Raw genomic sequence first — 17,546 nt, 5'->3', positions numbered from 1 at the left:
GTTGTGTCTTTCTTGCCAAAGGGTGTGCCAAATCTGCAGTGCCCAGAATATTGAATGCTCTGCAACGTGGTCAGTGCTGCAGCTAGCCTTTTGGTCACCCATATGATGCCTTCTCTTTTTTTGTTGCTCAGTTAGGCCTGGAATTTGCCTCAAATTTGAAGTTTTGTGTTGGAAGATTCTGAGCGTTCCCTATAATAGTAATAAAACAGCTTTCTGGCTTTTAAATATCGTAAAGTTCACCCTAACATTACACATCAGAGGCAGATATTTCGTTTTTAGTGAATTTATTAAATTGTACAGAGGTGGAAGTGAGGTTAATTTAACAATATCTGAATAGTCATTTTAATTGAGTGGATTTAAAGCCAGTATAATTTTGTACGACTTTATTATGAGGAGCACAAGCTTTATTTTGCCCGATACCATAGAAAAAAAAGAAAGTATTGTGGCTCTGAAACAACATGATGGTGAGTAAATGGAGACAGAAGTTTTATTTTGGGTGATGGATTCTTTTAATGGCGGAAAGTAATGTTATATCACCGTGTACCACAAGAGTGTGCCAATGTGTTTATAAACCACCTAATGCTTTACGTTTTCGCTTTGAGGGCTTTTCTGTATTACTGTTTGCGTTTATGTATGTAATAACATTCTTATTCTGTAACAAATGTATTTCCACTGAAATCTGCATTTTTTTTCTTACGTTGTTGCTTATAAAGCATATACAAATATTAAAAAATGACGGAACTTCACAAAATCCGTGTTTCCTCACGGAGTGTTATCAACGCAACACAGGTTTTATGCTAACCGCGGGCTTCAATCTGCACACAGAAGAACAGACTCCAAAGCTATTTTTAATCATTTGGATTTGACAAGAATGCCATTATTTTGTATTTGACAGACAGTACAATCATCATGAATCTTGACAGGCTTCGTAAAAGAGTGAGACACTACATTGATCAGGTAAGAAAGGGCAGTGAATTTAGCACGACCAGTGTAGCTTCAATTTACACACAAAATTAGATTTGATCAATTTGTGATCCTTAAAACTGACCATATTATATTACACAATCGGAATATTATATAAAGAGAAAGCTAAATAGTTTGTGCGCTGATTTGTGGTCAAATGAGTACATTTTGTAAAGTTCGCCAGGTGACTTTAATGCTAACAGGTTTGAAAGCTTCTTAAATCATATTTAAGTAACGTAAATATTGGTTAATAACAGCTGGAACGCCCTGCTGTGGGAATTTTCAGGAACAGACTCGTATTATGATCTTTATAGGGCGTTTTGTACGTCAGAATAATGTAGTCACTGTTTGATGGCTGAATTAAAGTCGTCTGTTCTTAATAGTCAAAATATAAACATGTGAGTTATGTCTGTAATTGTTGAATGGTCTGTTTTATAGCAACAGTATCAAAGTGCTCTCTTCTGGGCTGACAAAATAGCATCCCTGTCACATGGTGAGTATCATCTTTAATACTGTCAAATTTGAAGTGTTTAATCTAGATGTGACTTAAATTAAATGCATCTTATGTTTTCTTTACATTGGACTAAACACATATGGTTTATTCTCTTACAGAGGATCCTCAAGATATTTATTGGTTAGCGCAGTGCCTTTATTTGACAGCACAGTATCACAGAGCCTCTCATGCGCTCAGATCTCGCAAACTTGACAAGGTAAGACGTATTGGACTAAAACAGAGATGCCCAAACTAGGGCCCGCGGGTCAAAGTTGGCCCATGGTAACCCTTGTTTTGGCCCTCCGTCCCATCAGTGAAGAGAGGGAGAATTTTGGGTAGTGTTGGGGTTAATGCCTTTAATACACATTGTCATTTCTAATTAAACTTAAGCTTTTATTGGTTTGTTTTATTGTTAAGCTATTTTAAAAAAATTGATATGTTTCAATTAAATGTTGTAAATTAATTAATTTTTTTTCAAATGAACATATTGTTGCTCAACGGATAGACCCCATTATATAATTATCCCATTATAGTACAGTTGGATATGTTTACTTTTGGCCCATGGCCCTCAATCAAGTTTGGTTTTTGGCCCTTCATAAGAAAAAATTTGGGCACCCCTGGACTAAAGAAAGAAGCCATTAAAATTGTAATGTATTCCTAGATCTAGAAATTGCAGTTTTGTGCAAAAGCATGAACAAGTACAATAGTTAGTAAAAGGCAGTAGAATGGAGTAAGCAAATTATCTTCACTGTTAAGTACATTTTTATAGAAAAGGTATAAAATGCTTCATATGAATTTTTATTTATGCTTCTCAGTTGTATGGAGCCTGTCAGTATCTAGCTGCAAGATGTCATGTGAGTATTTACATTAATTTCATGCATGTGTTTTCTTTCATGCATCTATATACAATGTGCAATATCTGTGTCAAAGTCAAAATTGGTTTATGTGGTCCTGAAACAAGAAATGTATAATACAGCTATATTTGGAACTTGTGGAGCATGTAATAAAAATTAGTATCATTACTTATTATTTAAATATAACAAGAAAAATGGGTCGGAATAAGCATGTTCTGATTTTTACATGATTTCATCTGTTACACTGAATAACAATGGTATTTCACCTTTATTTTTTTATATTTTATTTTCACATAAGAGCAGTTCCATGCAAATATCAACCTTGCCAGGAACAAAAATATGTTTTCACCAAAATAACAAAACCCTTTTTAGGATATTTGAGTAGGCTTGCATTTTACAGTACTGTAAAAATACAACATGTCTCTGTCAATGTCAATTTGATTTACCAAAGTCACACAAGTGCCAATTTCACATCTGTGGCATCCATAACAGAGATGTCACATCCATAACCAAGCTTTTCCCTCATAAATGCAAAAATGTCAAATAAAATCAATCAATTGTGTTCTATAGTGAGCCAACTCTCATCATTTTGATTAACGTCATTTCTTTTGGGGTGTGCAGTTTAATTCACAGAACTTCTACAAAGTATGTTGTAGACTGTAAACTCGCAAACATTTTTTATTTTCCTCAATTAAACTATGAAAATGTTTACAGATTGATATTTTTTCTGATCCCATAACTCTGTTGTTAGTTGTTTTGGAAAATATAAACAGATGTTTTAATATAATGTTAACATGTTCTTTCTCTTTGAATTTATGTTGCGAATTTTTACTGCAAATGTCATGTCCACAGCGCTGGAATTGCTCAATAGTTATTTCTACATTTAAGCAGACTCTTGGCTTGCGTTAAATGTGTTTTTTAAATATAGAAAGCCACTGTTGTAAATTAAATTTTGCGCAAACATCAAAGTGGGATTGTAAAACTGCAATTGATTTTGCATAGTAAATATAAACATAGCTAAAAGTATCATCATAGCATTGACAGCTAAAAGCTTAATCATAGAAGCCAAAATTTGTATTACATAAACATGCGAATGAAGATTTAATTTAGAGGCATTTTTATGAAAATGTAAAGTTAATAATCAGTGATCAGACTTTGATAGGTTTCTGATTTCTCCAGTATGCTGCCAAAGAATATCAACAAGCTCTGGACATACTGGACATGGAGGAAGCAGCCAGTAAAAAGATATTGGACAAGAATTTAAAGGAGGAGAATGGCTCTAGAGAAGTCGTAAAGGATTGGGAAATGTCCCCTGCCTCAGTGAGTGGTTTTTTTTTTTTTTTGTGGGACCATGCTTAACTAAAAATGGTTGATCTGATCTTCGAACTAAAGGAAGTATTTGAATGGCAGAACAGCAGTTGACTGGATCTTTCACTTGCTCTGGCATTTTCTCTCAGATCAATAGCTCCATCTGTCTCCTGCGGGGGAAGATCTATGATGCCATGGACAACAGACCCCTGGCCACGTCTAGCTACAAAGAAGCCTTGAAACTAGATGTCTACTGCTTTGAAGCCTTTGACCTTTTAACGTCCCATCACATGTTGACCGCTCAAGAGGGTGAGAGAAACTGATCATGGCTACATTCTAGGCGTATCATTTAATTTGAAACATCTAGTTTTATGGATTGCCATCATAATAAATTGATATATATATATATATTCCTAATTTCTATATCTTTTGGACTATGCAGCTGAAGAGCTCTGATGCGAAAGCCTTTAAGTGCTGTGTGGATTTTTTCTAAAATTATAAGTTCAGTTATTCAGGATTTTTGCAGGTTTTACCAAGTCAAATTTCAGACTTATACACGGTTAAACACTAAGAATTGTTTACTAACTGCAAGTGGAAAAGATTTTTAATGTGTCAAAACAATTAGACTGGTTGCATACATAGACTTAAAAAATTGTTCATTCTTTTTACTATTGTTAAGGATTTTATTGAAATGTATTATTGGTGATTGGATGAATGTTGGCCGGATTGGAAAATGAAGACCTACAAGACAATATTTCAGTAAATGTAAGATTTTCTATGGCCTAAAAGTAAGTTTTTGAACTTTAAGTCCTTGTAAAACTTTTTAGGACCCCACGGATACCCTGGTTATTTCACTTTTACGATATAAATAGGTTCTTTTATTGCTTTTAAAGAAAAAACAACTAAACATTATGAGAGTAGTCAGAGGGAAAAATGTTCATTTAAGAAGAACATTTTAGACAACACTTACAGGCATTTGCAGCTGAACTTTTCAGTTTCAGTTGTTGATACTTGAATACAACGAAATGAAAAGTCAAATTCTATAAATGTTCGAATTTATCAGGAAATTCTGTATGCAGAACTTGTTGGCATTCTAGAGAAGTTAATGCTAAAAAAGGGGATTTCTTATAGGGATGATTATTATTAATTTTGTTATGTAGTTTATTAATTATTTATCTGTTTAAATATTCTGATACATTATTTTTCTGACATGTTGATTATGATTTATTCATAACATTTAATCTTATATGATGCATTGTGGAAGTAAAAGGCTTCTCTATGTGTACGATATTAGCTGAGCAAATCCTAAGACAGACCCCTTTTCTGTATTGACAACATACAGAACAGCTTTAAAACTGATACGTGTACTACGTCTTTTCTGTGTAGTTTTATACTCCTACTGTGTTCGGTTTTTAAAGTAGCTTGTCCATGCTTTTGTAATTTTGAAATTAGAAGTTCATAACAAAAGTTCTTAACAAGCAAGATTGAATGAAATGTGTGTCATAATTTGAAATTCGCTTCGGATGAAATGAATAAATGCTTTAACAAATGCTTAAAATGCTTAATTCATTCAACGTTATCTCATTGTAGAAAAAGATTTCTTGGATTCTTTGCCATTAAGTCAACAATGCACAGAAGAGGAAGTGGAGTTGCTGCATTTCCTTTTTGAAAACAAGTTAAAGAAGGTAGGAGAATTTCCATTCCATGTAAAACCTTGTGTGGTCATTTCTGAACACAATATAGACATTATGCATACCATAGGAAGCTTCTAGAACTGTTTTGGTTGTTTTGGCTCAACATTTACGTCATTGCATGGGTCAGATGCTGTTGTTGTATGACGTTCTGATTTTGGTTGCGTTCATTAAAAGAACATGCACAAATTACTATGAGAGCTTAAAGTACCTGTTTATTCAGGCACTGGTTTTGAAGTGCCTGCTAAAGTGCTAATCAGTAACTCTCCTTTTCCAGTATAACAAACCTAGCGAGATGGTAGTCCCAGATATAGTCAATGGTCTTCAAGACAACCTGGATGTTGTCGTCTCCCTTGCAGAGCGACATTATTACAACTGTGACTTCAAAATGTGCTACTCTCTTACATCAATGTAAGTCTGCCAAACATGCAGTGGTTTCTGAGGTTTGGTTTGGCATTCATGGAGTGTTTTATAATGTCATGTTCTTCTGTCTAGGGTTATGGTGAAAGACCCATTTCATGCCAACTGTTTACCGGTGCACATAGGAACCCTTGTAGAGCTGAGCAAAGCAAACGGTATGAGACTAAATAGTAATTGAGCTTTCATTTAAATGCTGATTGTTTTTCTTTATTTCAAATCTTTTTATTGACCCCATGTTGTCTTTTTAGAGTTGTTTTACCTGTCTCATAAACTGGTGGATTTGTATCCTAGCAATCCAGTGAGTTCTCTTTTAAAAGAGTTTCTGCTAAGTTTCACTTGACTGTTGTCTTATTAGCTGTTTTTCTGTGAACCTCTCCAAGGTTTCGTGGTTTGCTGTTGGATGTTACTACCTTATGGTTGGGCATAAAAATGAACACGCAAGACGCTATCTAAGGTATGACTGTATGTAGTAGCTTTGTAAATCACCGTTCAACGTTTGTTGTCAGAATACATTTTTTGTATTCTTGAAGAAATCCATTCTTACATAGATATTTTTGCCTTTCATTATTTGATATTTCTTGGGTTAAAGCTTGGAAGTTGACAAACAAGTTTTGCATAAATAAATAAATTAAAGAAGTGTCGTACAAAATACTTCATAGAATTTATCCTGCTAAACATGTTTTGGAAAGATTGAAACTTAATATTTCATAAACAGTTAGATCCATAAATTTTTGGACATTGACTCAATTCTAACATTTTTGGCTTTAACAGTTTGCATATGTGCTTCCCACTTGTTAAGGGTCCAAAAGCAATTAGACAATTGGCTTCTAAGCTGTTCCATGGCCAGGTGTGTGTTATTCCTTCATTATCCCAATTAAAATAAGCAGATAAAAGGTCCAGAGTTCATTTCAAGTTCATTTCAGAGTTCATTTTGTATTTGGAATCTGTTACTGTCAACTCCAAGATGAGATCCAAAGAGCTGTCACTAACTAAAATGAAACCCAGCATCTGGTGATGTATTGATGATCAAGCTGTAATTGACAACACAGGATTTGCAACCAAGTATTAAAAAGTGAAAGTTTGATTTATGATTATTATTCTGTCCAATTACTTTTGGACCCTTAACAAGTGTGAAGCACATATGCAAACTGTTGTAATTCCTACACCGTTCACCTGATTTGGATGTAAATACTCAAATTAAAGCTGACAGTCTGCAGTTAAAGCACATCTTGTTCGTTTCATATCAAATTCATTGTGTTGGTGTATAGAGCCAACAATGTTAGAATTGTGTCGATGTCCAAATATGTATGGAATTATTTGTAAGTGTGAATTATGTGGTCGAGAAAGAAACAATTTTGCATCTTTTTTTATTGTATTTACTTAAGAATATTTTCGAAAGATTTGGAATTGTTTATTAACAAAAAAAATTGAGTATAAGTGTAAATAATAATACTGTTTTATTTTGATAATGAGAACTTGAACTGTAAAGGACAACATATTTTTAATTTATGTTAATAGAAAAATACCATATACATAAAACCAAACTTTTCCCATTTTTTGAATGAATTCAAATTATATGTAAATATTTTAGAACAATTGCAAAACAATCTAAAATTATTTTATTTTATTTGAATTTATATTTTTGAGATATTTTTCTCTTTCAGAAAAATCTTGTTCTTGTGGCATTGAATTAATTAAAAATAATAATTATAAATCCATACTTGTATTCAGCAAGGTGCATTATAGGAATAGTTTACCCAAAAGTGAAATTTACCCTCCAGTGGTTCTTTTTTCCCTCTCTGTTGAAAACAAACGATAATTAGAAAAGTGATGGTTACCAATAATAGCCATTGACCTCTGGAGTTGGAAAAAAATATGGAAGTCACAGGCTACTGGTTTCAAGCAGTCTTCTTTTGTTTTCAGAAGAAAGGAAAAAAACCAGGTTTGGAACAAGTGGAGCATAAACATGGAGGACTTTTTTAAAAAGCCTTTTAAATTGTGTATTTAAAAATGATCTATAAATGTACATATTTTATTGTTTGATTAATTAGTGTTTTAAAACATGAATTAAATAAATGGTTATAAAATTGCCTATTTATTTATACATTTAAAAGTAATTTTTTAATGTATTGTTTTATTGCTTTATTAAATTTAAATACACAATTTAAATATGTCTTAATTTGTCCATTATTTCAAATTGTGATTTATTTATATACATTTTTATGCTTCAGTTATTAAATTGATCATTTGATTCTTCATTTTATTTCCAACTGACACTCCTGGTCCTCCATACATGAGCGAATGAAAACCAAAAATAATTTTTTTCCATAAACTATACAATAAAATTTCTTCTATCTTCATCTTATCTTGATTGACTTCATCTTATGAAAGTCACATAATGTCTAACATCTATGCTCGAAAGAAGCATAAAACAAGTGAATTAGCAAATATATGTATATGTATATATATATATATATATATATATATATATATATATATATATATATATATATATATATATGTATATGTATATGTATATGTAAAATAAATATCCAAAAAAAAGTGAGGGGAGAAACTAAAACATTTATTGTCATTTTCCGGAAACATTTCTGTGGTAAATCTGAGAAAACACTTTGTAAGGCAGACGGTAGATCTGAAACTGACGTAACTTGTGGCTAATGTGAAAATCCCCTTTCACAGTAAAGCCACCACTCTGGAGCGCACGTACGGCCCGGCGTGGATTGCATACGGCCACTCATTCGCGGTAGAGAGTGAACATGACCAAGCCATGGCTGCGTACTTCACAGCGGCACAGCTCATGAAAGGGTTTGTAGACCTTTCATTGTATTAGGCCGAGAACCTCTAGTTTGGCTTTTGCTATATTTCCAAATTAAAAATATGCCTGAAAAATCAACATTCTGGTTTTCGCAGATGTCACCTGCCAATGCTGTACATCGGTCTGGAGTATGGACTCACTAATAACCCAAAGCTGGCGGAGCATTTTTTTAGTCAGGCCCTCAGCATTGCACCTGAGGACCCTTTTGTCATACATGAGGTGGCTGTGGTTGCCTTCCAAAATGGAGAGTAAGTGATGAAAAAAAACATTCACACTTATTCATCAGTGGTTTGTGGTTGTTTACAGGTTTTTTCTTGATGAGTGATGACTTTTTGTTTTGTGTTGCAGTTATAAAACATCTGAGAAGTTGTTTCTGGATGCTATGGAGAAGATCAAAGCTATTGGAAATGAGGTAACCATCCACTCCATCGGGTGTTTTTCTGGTCAAGATAGGCCTTTATGACTTTGATATATTTTTAAAGCAGAATCGCACAAACTGACATACCTTTATGATAAAACAATCAAGATAGCTTTTCCACTAATTTCCAATAGTCAAACAGACTCTTGTTTTTATTCTTTCTCTTTTTTCAAGTGCCTGTTCTGCAGCGTGTTTATTTTTCTTACCTGGCAACATGATAGGAAATGGTCAATAAAAATGTCTTTAAATATCTTAATGTATTATTTTTTTTCTCCAGGTGACAGTAGACAAGTGGGAGCCGCTCTTAAACAATTTGGGTCATGTGTTTCGAAAACTGAAGTAAGTTAAAAATCCTAAACGAAGGGTGCATTTTATTGCATTTCCATTTTTGCTTTTGCCATTCAGTTAATAAACGCTAATATGTTTAGTCTGTGAGATAAATAAAATGCTAATGTTTTTGTTTTATAAACATCTGATAACATTTTTGTTCTAAATTTCAAATAAAAATATTTAGAGCATTTTTCCCCGTAGAAAATGATGGTCAAAGGTGCGTTTTCCAAACAACAACATAACTCTGGACTGAACTATCATAGTACGATGCATCGTTTGGGAAAAGAACCATGTATTGATGAGTGTTTCCCAAAACCGTAGATGGTGGTCGCAGATCTATTGTTTGAACCACTTTAGTTATAACGTAAAACGTCCATAACGATGCTCTAAATGGGGTGGAGTAACTACTTAGAGAAAAAAAATATTTTTTTTGTGAATTAAGTTGTTTTACACGCACTTGGATTTTTTTAAATCCAATATTAGTTTTGGTAAAAACATGCACTCGTTTTCCATTTTTATTAAAATATACAGTTGAAGTCAGAATTATTAGCCCCCCTGAATTATTAGCCCCCCTGTTTATTTTTTTTCCCCAATTTCTGTTTAAGGGAAACACATTTCAGCACATAATAGTTTTAATAACTTATCGTTGCCATGATGACAGTAAATAATATTTTACTAGATATTTTTCAAGACACTTTTATACAGCTTAAAATGACATTTAAAGGCTTAACTAGGTTAATTAGGTTAACTAGGCAGGTTAGGGTAATTAGGCAAGTCATTGTATAACGATGGTTTGTTCTGTAGACTATCAAAAATATATATAGCTTAAACGGGGTAATAATTTTGACCTTAAAATGGATTAAAAAATTAAAAACAGCTTTTATTGTAGTGGAAATAAAACAAATAAGACTTTCCAGAAGAAAAAAAAATATCAGACATACTGTGAAAATTTCCTTGCTCTGTTAAACATCATTTGGGGAAAAAATTCAAAGGTGGGACTTCAACTGAATGTAAATGGAACATATAGCGCCTATGTTTCCTTTACAAAAATTATTAAGAATATTCCATATTTTATTCTAAAACATAAAATATATAACATATTATAAAACATAGATCATAATCTCTTATATAAATCATATAAATCTTTAATGTAATTTAAAGTAGGCTATTTATTAAAGAATAAAAAACAGTCCTACTTATTAATATTTTATTATTATTATTATTACTACTATTATTATTATTAATAATATTAAGTAGGATATTGTTTTTTTTTTTTTTTTTTTGAAGGTCTACTTTTACAACGTTTACACATTCAAACCACTACAAAAATGTTCTAACCAACAGGCCAGATCATATACAGTACAGATATATTTCTTAATAAATAGCCTACTATAAATTAAAACCATTAATGTACGCTGTATACTTTTGTTTTCACAAGCTTTGGAGATGTAATGTAAATTCCTCTTTTAAGTCATATGTTTATTGGAACGATGGATTTTGGAAACGTTAAATCAACGAACTGTGTGTAATGACGTAACCTGAGATCTTAGTTAGCTGACGATGGTTTTGGGAAATGCGCCCCAGATTAACAAATGTTTTGATTTGTTGTGATTGAAAATATTGATTCCCTACTCTTCTAAAAATAAAAATTCTGGTATTGTGTTGTCTAAAATTGAATATAAATGTGTGACTTTTTAAATTCAGTTCAAACTCAGTTCCTAGAGGGCCACAGCTCTGCACAGTTTAGCTTTCACGCTAATTAAACACACCTGATCAAACTAATTGAGTCCTTCAGGCTTGCTTTAAACCTCCAGGTAAAGCCACGGTCACACTGGACTTTTTGCCCCATAGACTTCCATTCATACTCACGCGTCAGACTGGAAACGCAAGCTCGTGCGACAAGTTTAGCAGTTTACTGCGTTGCAAAGATCAAGCTTGGTGAACTCTGACTGGCGAAATCGCATCATGTGACTGCGTGAGACCAATCAATGATCAAAACATGACCTCTTTGGACAGAAATGTAAAATATGAACCAATCGCTTGCTTTTTTAAAATGTCTAATCATCTTGTTTAATCCCGCCCTTTTTCACAGCGCCGTACAACAAAATTTTGCATGCTCAAACACTAGTGTGACCGCGGCATAAGTGTATTTGAGCTGGGTTGAAACTAAATTGTGCAGGACTGCGGCCCTCCATGAACTGAGTTTGACACACCTGCTCTAAATTACAAAATTTTATATTAAATTTGAAAGAAATCAGTAGCTTACACCAACAAAAAAATGCAATTCAGGTTTGCAATCACATAAATACATTACAAATAAATACTTAGCAAAATAGGAAAAAGGTTAATTATTATCAGATTAATAATTCACATTATCAGCTTCTTATGGTCAAATCTATTCAGCCTTGGTGATCATAAAAGACTCAAAACCAAGCCCAAACATTTAAATGGAGTTTACATAAACTTCAGGTGTGCTAATTATTCCTGCTTAAGTACCTCATTATAACCCAGTTAAAATAGATTGTGAGCCATAGTGGTGCACTAACCCGGAATCATGGCTAAGAAGTGTGGGCTTCCAAAATTGTCTCAAGTAGTATTTTAATGAAGAGCATGAATGGGTGGTCATGGTCACATTGCTTCCCTCCTGTTGTGCGTCTTGTTTTCTCCACTTTAATAGAGTGCTTGTTTTTGTTCTGTCACTCTAGTGTTTGATGAATTATGCATGTCCATCCACTGGATATCAAAGGACTCGCAATTCTCACTTGAAGATCATTCCACTCACGAGTCTTTAGCTTTAAATGGCGGTTTAATTCTTTCTTTAATGTTTGTTTGCTTGGACTATAGAGGACTCAACATAAATGAGTACACCTCATTTTGAAAATGAATATTTGTATGCATTTCTCAGTGAATATAGGTTATATATTTTGGTGCATTTAAACAAAAGAGATTTATTAAACAGATATATGTATTAAAATATTATTTTAGTCTGAACATCTTTAGAAATAGAAATAAACTACAATTAAATTTGTGCAAAAAATGGGGAAAAATTACAAAATACAAAAAAATTTACAACATTTTATAATTTGTTTCTCTTTAATTTTGCTCTTTTTAAATGTTTTATTTAATATTTTTTGTAATATATAAATTTGGGTGTACTAATTTTTGGACTTATTTTGTTAGATTAGCTCCAGATTTGGCTTCACTACTGACTAATGTGTATGCACAAATATAATATTGTAAAGCTTCCTTTTGACCTTATTCTTTGCGCAGGCGCGCTCACAGCCATTTGAATCTTTTTGGCTCGAGACTTCCGGTCTAATTCACTTCCATTCATTTTTAAGCGTTAAAAACAGCTGCAGGTTGCAACCTGATATTTCTTATTGTGTTATTCTGCTTTGTCTTTATAGTCATGCAAACACTTGTTTGTAGAGCGAATAAATTGACCATTTTCTGGCGTTTATTATTCCTAGTCATTTCTCCCATAGGCAGCTAAATCGGAAGTTCTAAAACAATCGCAAAAATGAGCACTTCCGCATTGAATAATAAGGTCAATAGAAAATATTAATTTAAATGAGAAATATATTGAAATATTTTAAATGTATATTAAGATTTAATATATGTTGAGCCCTGTATCAAAATAAAGATTAGTTCTACAATATAAATGACACAGTTTTGCTATTAATTCAGATCAAAATGTGTAAATAAATAATATAAAATTTGTTTAGTGGATTTTTTAAAGTCGTATTTTTGCTATTTGTAGTTGAAATTTCCCTTTGGAACTACAGTTTTGGGTCAGATCTGTTAATTTGGTTTAAATTTGTTTATCCAGCACGGATACATAAACCTATTAAAAGTGTTTATAATGTTACAAAAGAGAAACATTCATGTTTCTCGGTTTTTACAAAAATATTAAGTACAGCTTTGTCAACACTGATCATAATTATTTTGATTATCGTTTCTGGATTTTTTTTATGTGTTAAAATAGAAATGTCGTAGACTTACAAGTGTCAGTTTTTCCACAATATTACTGTTTTTACCACATTTTTTGTTCAATTGAATGCAGCCGGCATTTGTCAAGCTTGGTATATTGTCAAGCTTGCCTATTGTTTATAAGTTGAGATGTACAATATGCAAAAGTTGCAAACATGTCCCTGATTCCCACACTATAAATATGGGAAGTCATTACAAATACACAATGTTTAGACTCTAAAATAAAATCTACTTTTTGATTACAATGGATTCAGATCAACTGTCCTCTGCTCATGTTGCAAGTTTGTCTAGCCATTTATCTGTTGCAGTAGACAAAAATCAGGTCAATGACTGCTTTCATCTTGCTTGTATAGGAAATACGAACAGGCTCTCGAATACCACAGGCAAGCTTTGGTTCTCATCCCACAGAATGCCTCAACTTACTCAGCCATAGGTTATGTGCACAGCCTCAAGGGAGATTTCGAGAGCGCCATCGACTACTTTCACACTGTGAGATTACAAGTCATTACATTGGTCAGTTTTAAAATGAATGATGCTTTTATTGTACTAAAAACACAAACTTTTATTTTTTAGGCACTTGGGCTTAAAAGAGATGACACGTTTTCTGTCACCATGCTGGGCCACTGCATTGAGATGTATATCAGCGATTCAGATGCTTACATTGGTGAGATCATACAATAAAAACATTTATTAAAGTGCTAGATCAACCCAAAATATATATATATATTTTAAATTAAGTATTCATCCTCATGTCATTTCAAACTTTTTGGACAAGAAAAGAGATATGAGAGGTTGCTGCTTTCCCCATTAAATGTCTGATCACAAAACTCTGATGCTGGTATCCTGCAAAGTTTAGTTCCAACCCCAATCAAATACACCTGTGCTAGCTAATCAAGCTCTTACTAGGCTTTAGAAACACCCTTGCAGGTGTGGAGGCAAGTTGGAGCTAAACTCAGTAGGACACCAGTCCTCCAGGATGGAGTCTGGACACCCCTGATCTAGAACATAGGTCTCAAACTTGATTCCTGGAGGGCCGCAGCTCTGAACACTTTTGCTTCAACCCTAATCAAGCACAGCTGATCCAACTAATCAAGGTGTTCAAGACTACTAGAGACTATTAAGCAGTGAGTTGGAGGTGGTTGGAGCTAAACTATGAAGAGCTGTGCGGAAATTGAGTTTGAGACCATTGATCTAAAACAGGGGTGTCCAAACTCTGTCCTGGATGACCAGTGTCCTGCAAAGTTCAGCTCCAACCCTAATCAAACACACCTGAAATAGATAATCAAGCTCTTACTAGATATAATAGAAACTTCCTTGCAGGTGTGTTGAAGCAAGTTGGAGCTAAACTCAGCAGGACACTGGCCCTCCAGGACCGACTTTGGACTCCACTGATCTAAAATATCTTAATTTGTAATCAGATGATTAATGGAAGTCTCAGGGATTTGGAACAACATGAGTTATTAATAACAGAATGAAAAATTCTGGGTGAACTAACCCTTTAAGTTGTTTTGTTTTTGTAGGAACTGATATAAAAGACAAAGTGAGAAAGACTCTCAACACACCTGCACTAATGAAGATGCTCAACACTTCTGCCGACGGCAACGAGAGCAGAGCACAACCCATAGAAGAAGTGAACGTGTGCATAGAAACGCCATCATTCAATGCGGACAAACAAACCGATGCTTTTCAGCGCTTCCTCTTAGAATGTGACATGCATGAGAGCGACATGATGCTGGAGACGTCCATGTCTGACACCAGCACATGATTTAAGACCTGTAAACGGGTTAAAGAGGAACTTCAAGCATGAAATGATGAAAGAATGTGATGCAGACGAGGACGCGACACTCCCTCCCTCCTCCTCCACCTCTATCGTGTCCTCTGTGTTGGACCCCTGTGGATTTTTTTACTATGAATAAATGTAAAGAAGTGAATGCAAAAGGGTTCGAATGATTCAATCAATAAACCCTGCATCCATATTTTTACACCGATTCGTGTATTCTCATTGGTGCTCTGTTGTGGATGAGGCCGCACAAAATGTGGTGTTTACAGTGTCAATCAGACATGAGCATCTGCTGCTAGTTGCATTTATGTTTAAAAGTCCCTGACATATGTTAACCAACGGAAATTACTTGCAGCGACTTTGGTTGTGTTACCAGTTATCTCAAATCTGTGCATCCGCAGTAGAGAAGGGGAAAAAAATCAGTGTATTTTTCTGTGCAAGTCAAATGAGTCATAGCATTCTTGTGAAAGTTTATAATTTACCATTCAAGTGCAAGATGACTTGTAGTATTGAAACTGGACTCAACAGTATTCTAAAGTGTTTGCTTATTTATTAGTAGTGAAAAAAATTAGGATACCCTATGAAATTCCAGTTTCACATGAAATGATCTGACCTTTGGCAGGTCAAAATATCTGGAAAGTAAAACCTCAGATGAACAACAGCATATAGAAAAAAACGAGGCAGATATTGCTAATTAAATGCCTGAACTTATCATCAGCAAAGGTTTTAGCAGTTTGCTGGTCTGGAGTTTTTAGCTGTGTGTGCCTGTCCCAAAGCTAAAGCTTGGCCAAAATTGGGTCATGCAGCAAGACAATCATGCCAATCAAACCAGCAAATCTACAACAGAACAGCTGAAAAATAATAAGAAAATAAAATCAAGGTATTGCAACATTCTCATGCTGACTTAACTGCTGTGGTGAGAGCTGAGTATAAAATCCTTCAGATTGATCTAATAGACCAATGTTCACCAATCTTGTTCCTGGAGGGCTGGTGTCCGGCAGATTTTAGCTCCAACCCTAATCAAACACACCTGGACAAGCTAATCAGGGGCTTAAGCTGCAGTCACACTGCACTTTTCTCCCTATAGACTTCCATTCATACGCATGCGAATCCGTCACACCGGAAACGCAAGTCGTGCGTCAAGTTTCGCAGATCGTTGCGTTGGAAAGTTCAAGCTTGGTGAACTCTGACCTGCGAAATCGCATCACTTGACTTCGTGAGAACAATCAAGAATCAAAACATGACCTCTCTAGACAGGAATTTAAAATATGGAGCAATCGCTCACTTTTTTTATTGTCTAATCATCTTGTTTAATACCGCCCCTTTTCGCAGCGCTATATGACAGAATTTCGCAAGCTCAAACTCTAGTCTATTTAATGTGCAGAACTGGTGGTCCTCCAGGAACGTGGTTGAGAAACACTGACTTAAGTAATTACTGCTAAAAGTGAATGTATGAATAGCATCTGAATCATCTGAATCTTTATTTTGTCACCCATAGCATTTCTATCTTGGGTTTTGTTAAATAAAAATGACATGGAATGAGATGTCATGTGATGGTGCTCATCTCAGGTTTTATTTTCCAAATTTTAAAACCTGCTAAGGACCAGATTTTTTTTATTATTATGTCCTAATATGGGGGAAAAAACATAAAAAACCAAGTAGATCTAAAAGAGTCTCAGATCATCCCATATACCACCAGCATACCACCCATATACCATGCCACATTTAAAGGGCACCTATGATGAAAATAGGTGTAGGTATAGTGTGTAGGTATAATGTGTCCACAGCCATATTTGGATGATATATAAGACAGAAGTATATATTTTTTTAATTCCTGGCGTTAAAATAGGATCCAAATCACTCCCATTTTGAGGCCCACCACAACGTGACATAGAAGTGTGGTTTCCCTGCTCACCGAATTGATTGACAGCCGCATATTAACATGACTTCATAGTAATGCATATAATCACATCAACAAGACAGGATGTGCTCAAAGCAACTGGAATTAAAAGATCTGCTCAGCTCTCTGTAATCATCAATCATCCTCAAATGTGATCAAGAGTGAGTTTTACAAGTTTAAAATGTTTTAAAACCGTGCATGTGTGTAATGAATTACAGCTTTTTTACCATCATTACTTTATCACCACAGCTGCGTGTCAGTACAATTATAAAAGAGACGCTTCAATCCCGGTTTGTGGACGCTAAATCAAGTTTATTTTCTACATTAACATAACGGATGTCCATACAGCAGTGGATATTAACCTGCATCCTGTCACATTTGCCGTGCAAAAACAGTGCAAGGTTAAACGTGCATGCTGTCTGTTTGTGTTTGTGTCTTGAGTATAAATGTGAACTTTGTAACGACATTGTGTGTTGACTCATCGAAAGGCTTGAATTAAGTCCTCAACAAATACATCAAATAATCATTGGGAACGTTCTTTCTGTAGTATTTCTCACAAACGT

At 34.2% G+C, this 17,546-nt stretch overlaps 1 protein-coding gene across 1 annotated transcript; it reads left to right on the top strand.

Annotated features, from left to right (window-relative positions):
• The first annotated feature begins 761 nt into the window (after positions 1 to 761).
• Positions 762 to 15,285, top strand: cdc16 (cell division cycle 16 homolog (S. cerevisiae)). The gene is made up of 18 exons (XM_056465607.1): positions 762 to 957; positions 1,402 to 1,456; positions 1,576 to 1,673; positions 2,272 to 2,310; positions 3,490 to 3,630; positions 3,768 to 3,927; positions 5,209 to 5,303; positions 5,587 to 5,720; positions 5,805 to 5,884; positions 5,978 to 6,027; positions 6,110 to 6,183; positions 8,430 to 8,555; positions 8,661 to 8,813; positions 8,914 to 8,977; positions 9,261 to 9,322; positions 13,657 to 13,792; positions 13,877 to 13,967; positions 14,824 to 15,285. Exons 1-18 carry the CDS (start codon positions 910 to 912, stop codon positions 15,066 to 15,068), a joined length of 1,851 nt encoding a protein of 616 aa, XP_056321582.1. The 5' UTR covers positions 762 to 909; the 3' UTR covers positions 15,069 to 15,285.
• The last annotated feature ends 2,261 nt before the right edge of the window (positions 15,286 to 17,546 follow it).

Source organism: Danio aesculapii, chromosome 9 (genome assembly GCF_903798145.1).
Source record: "Danio aesculapii chromosome 9, fDanAes4.1, whole genome shotgun sequence".
In the NCBI taxonomy this organism is placed as follows: domain Eukaryota; kingdom Metazoa; phylum Chordata; class Actinopteri; order Cypriniformes; family Danionidae; genus Danio; species Danio aesculapii.
The sequence above is the reverse complement of the archived record's forward strand: the minus strand, read 5'-3'. Positions and strand labels throughout refer to the sequence as shown.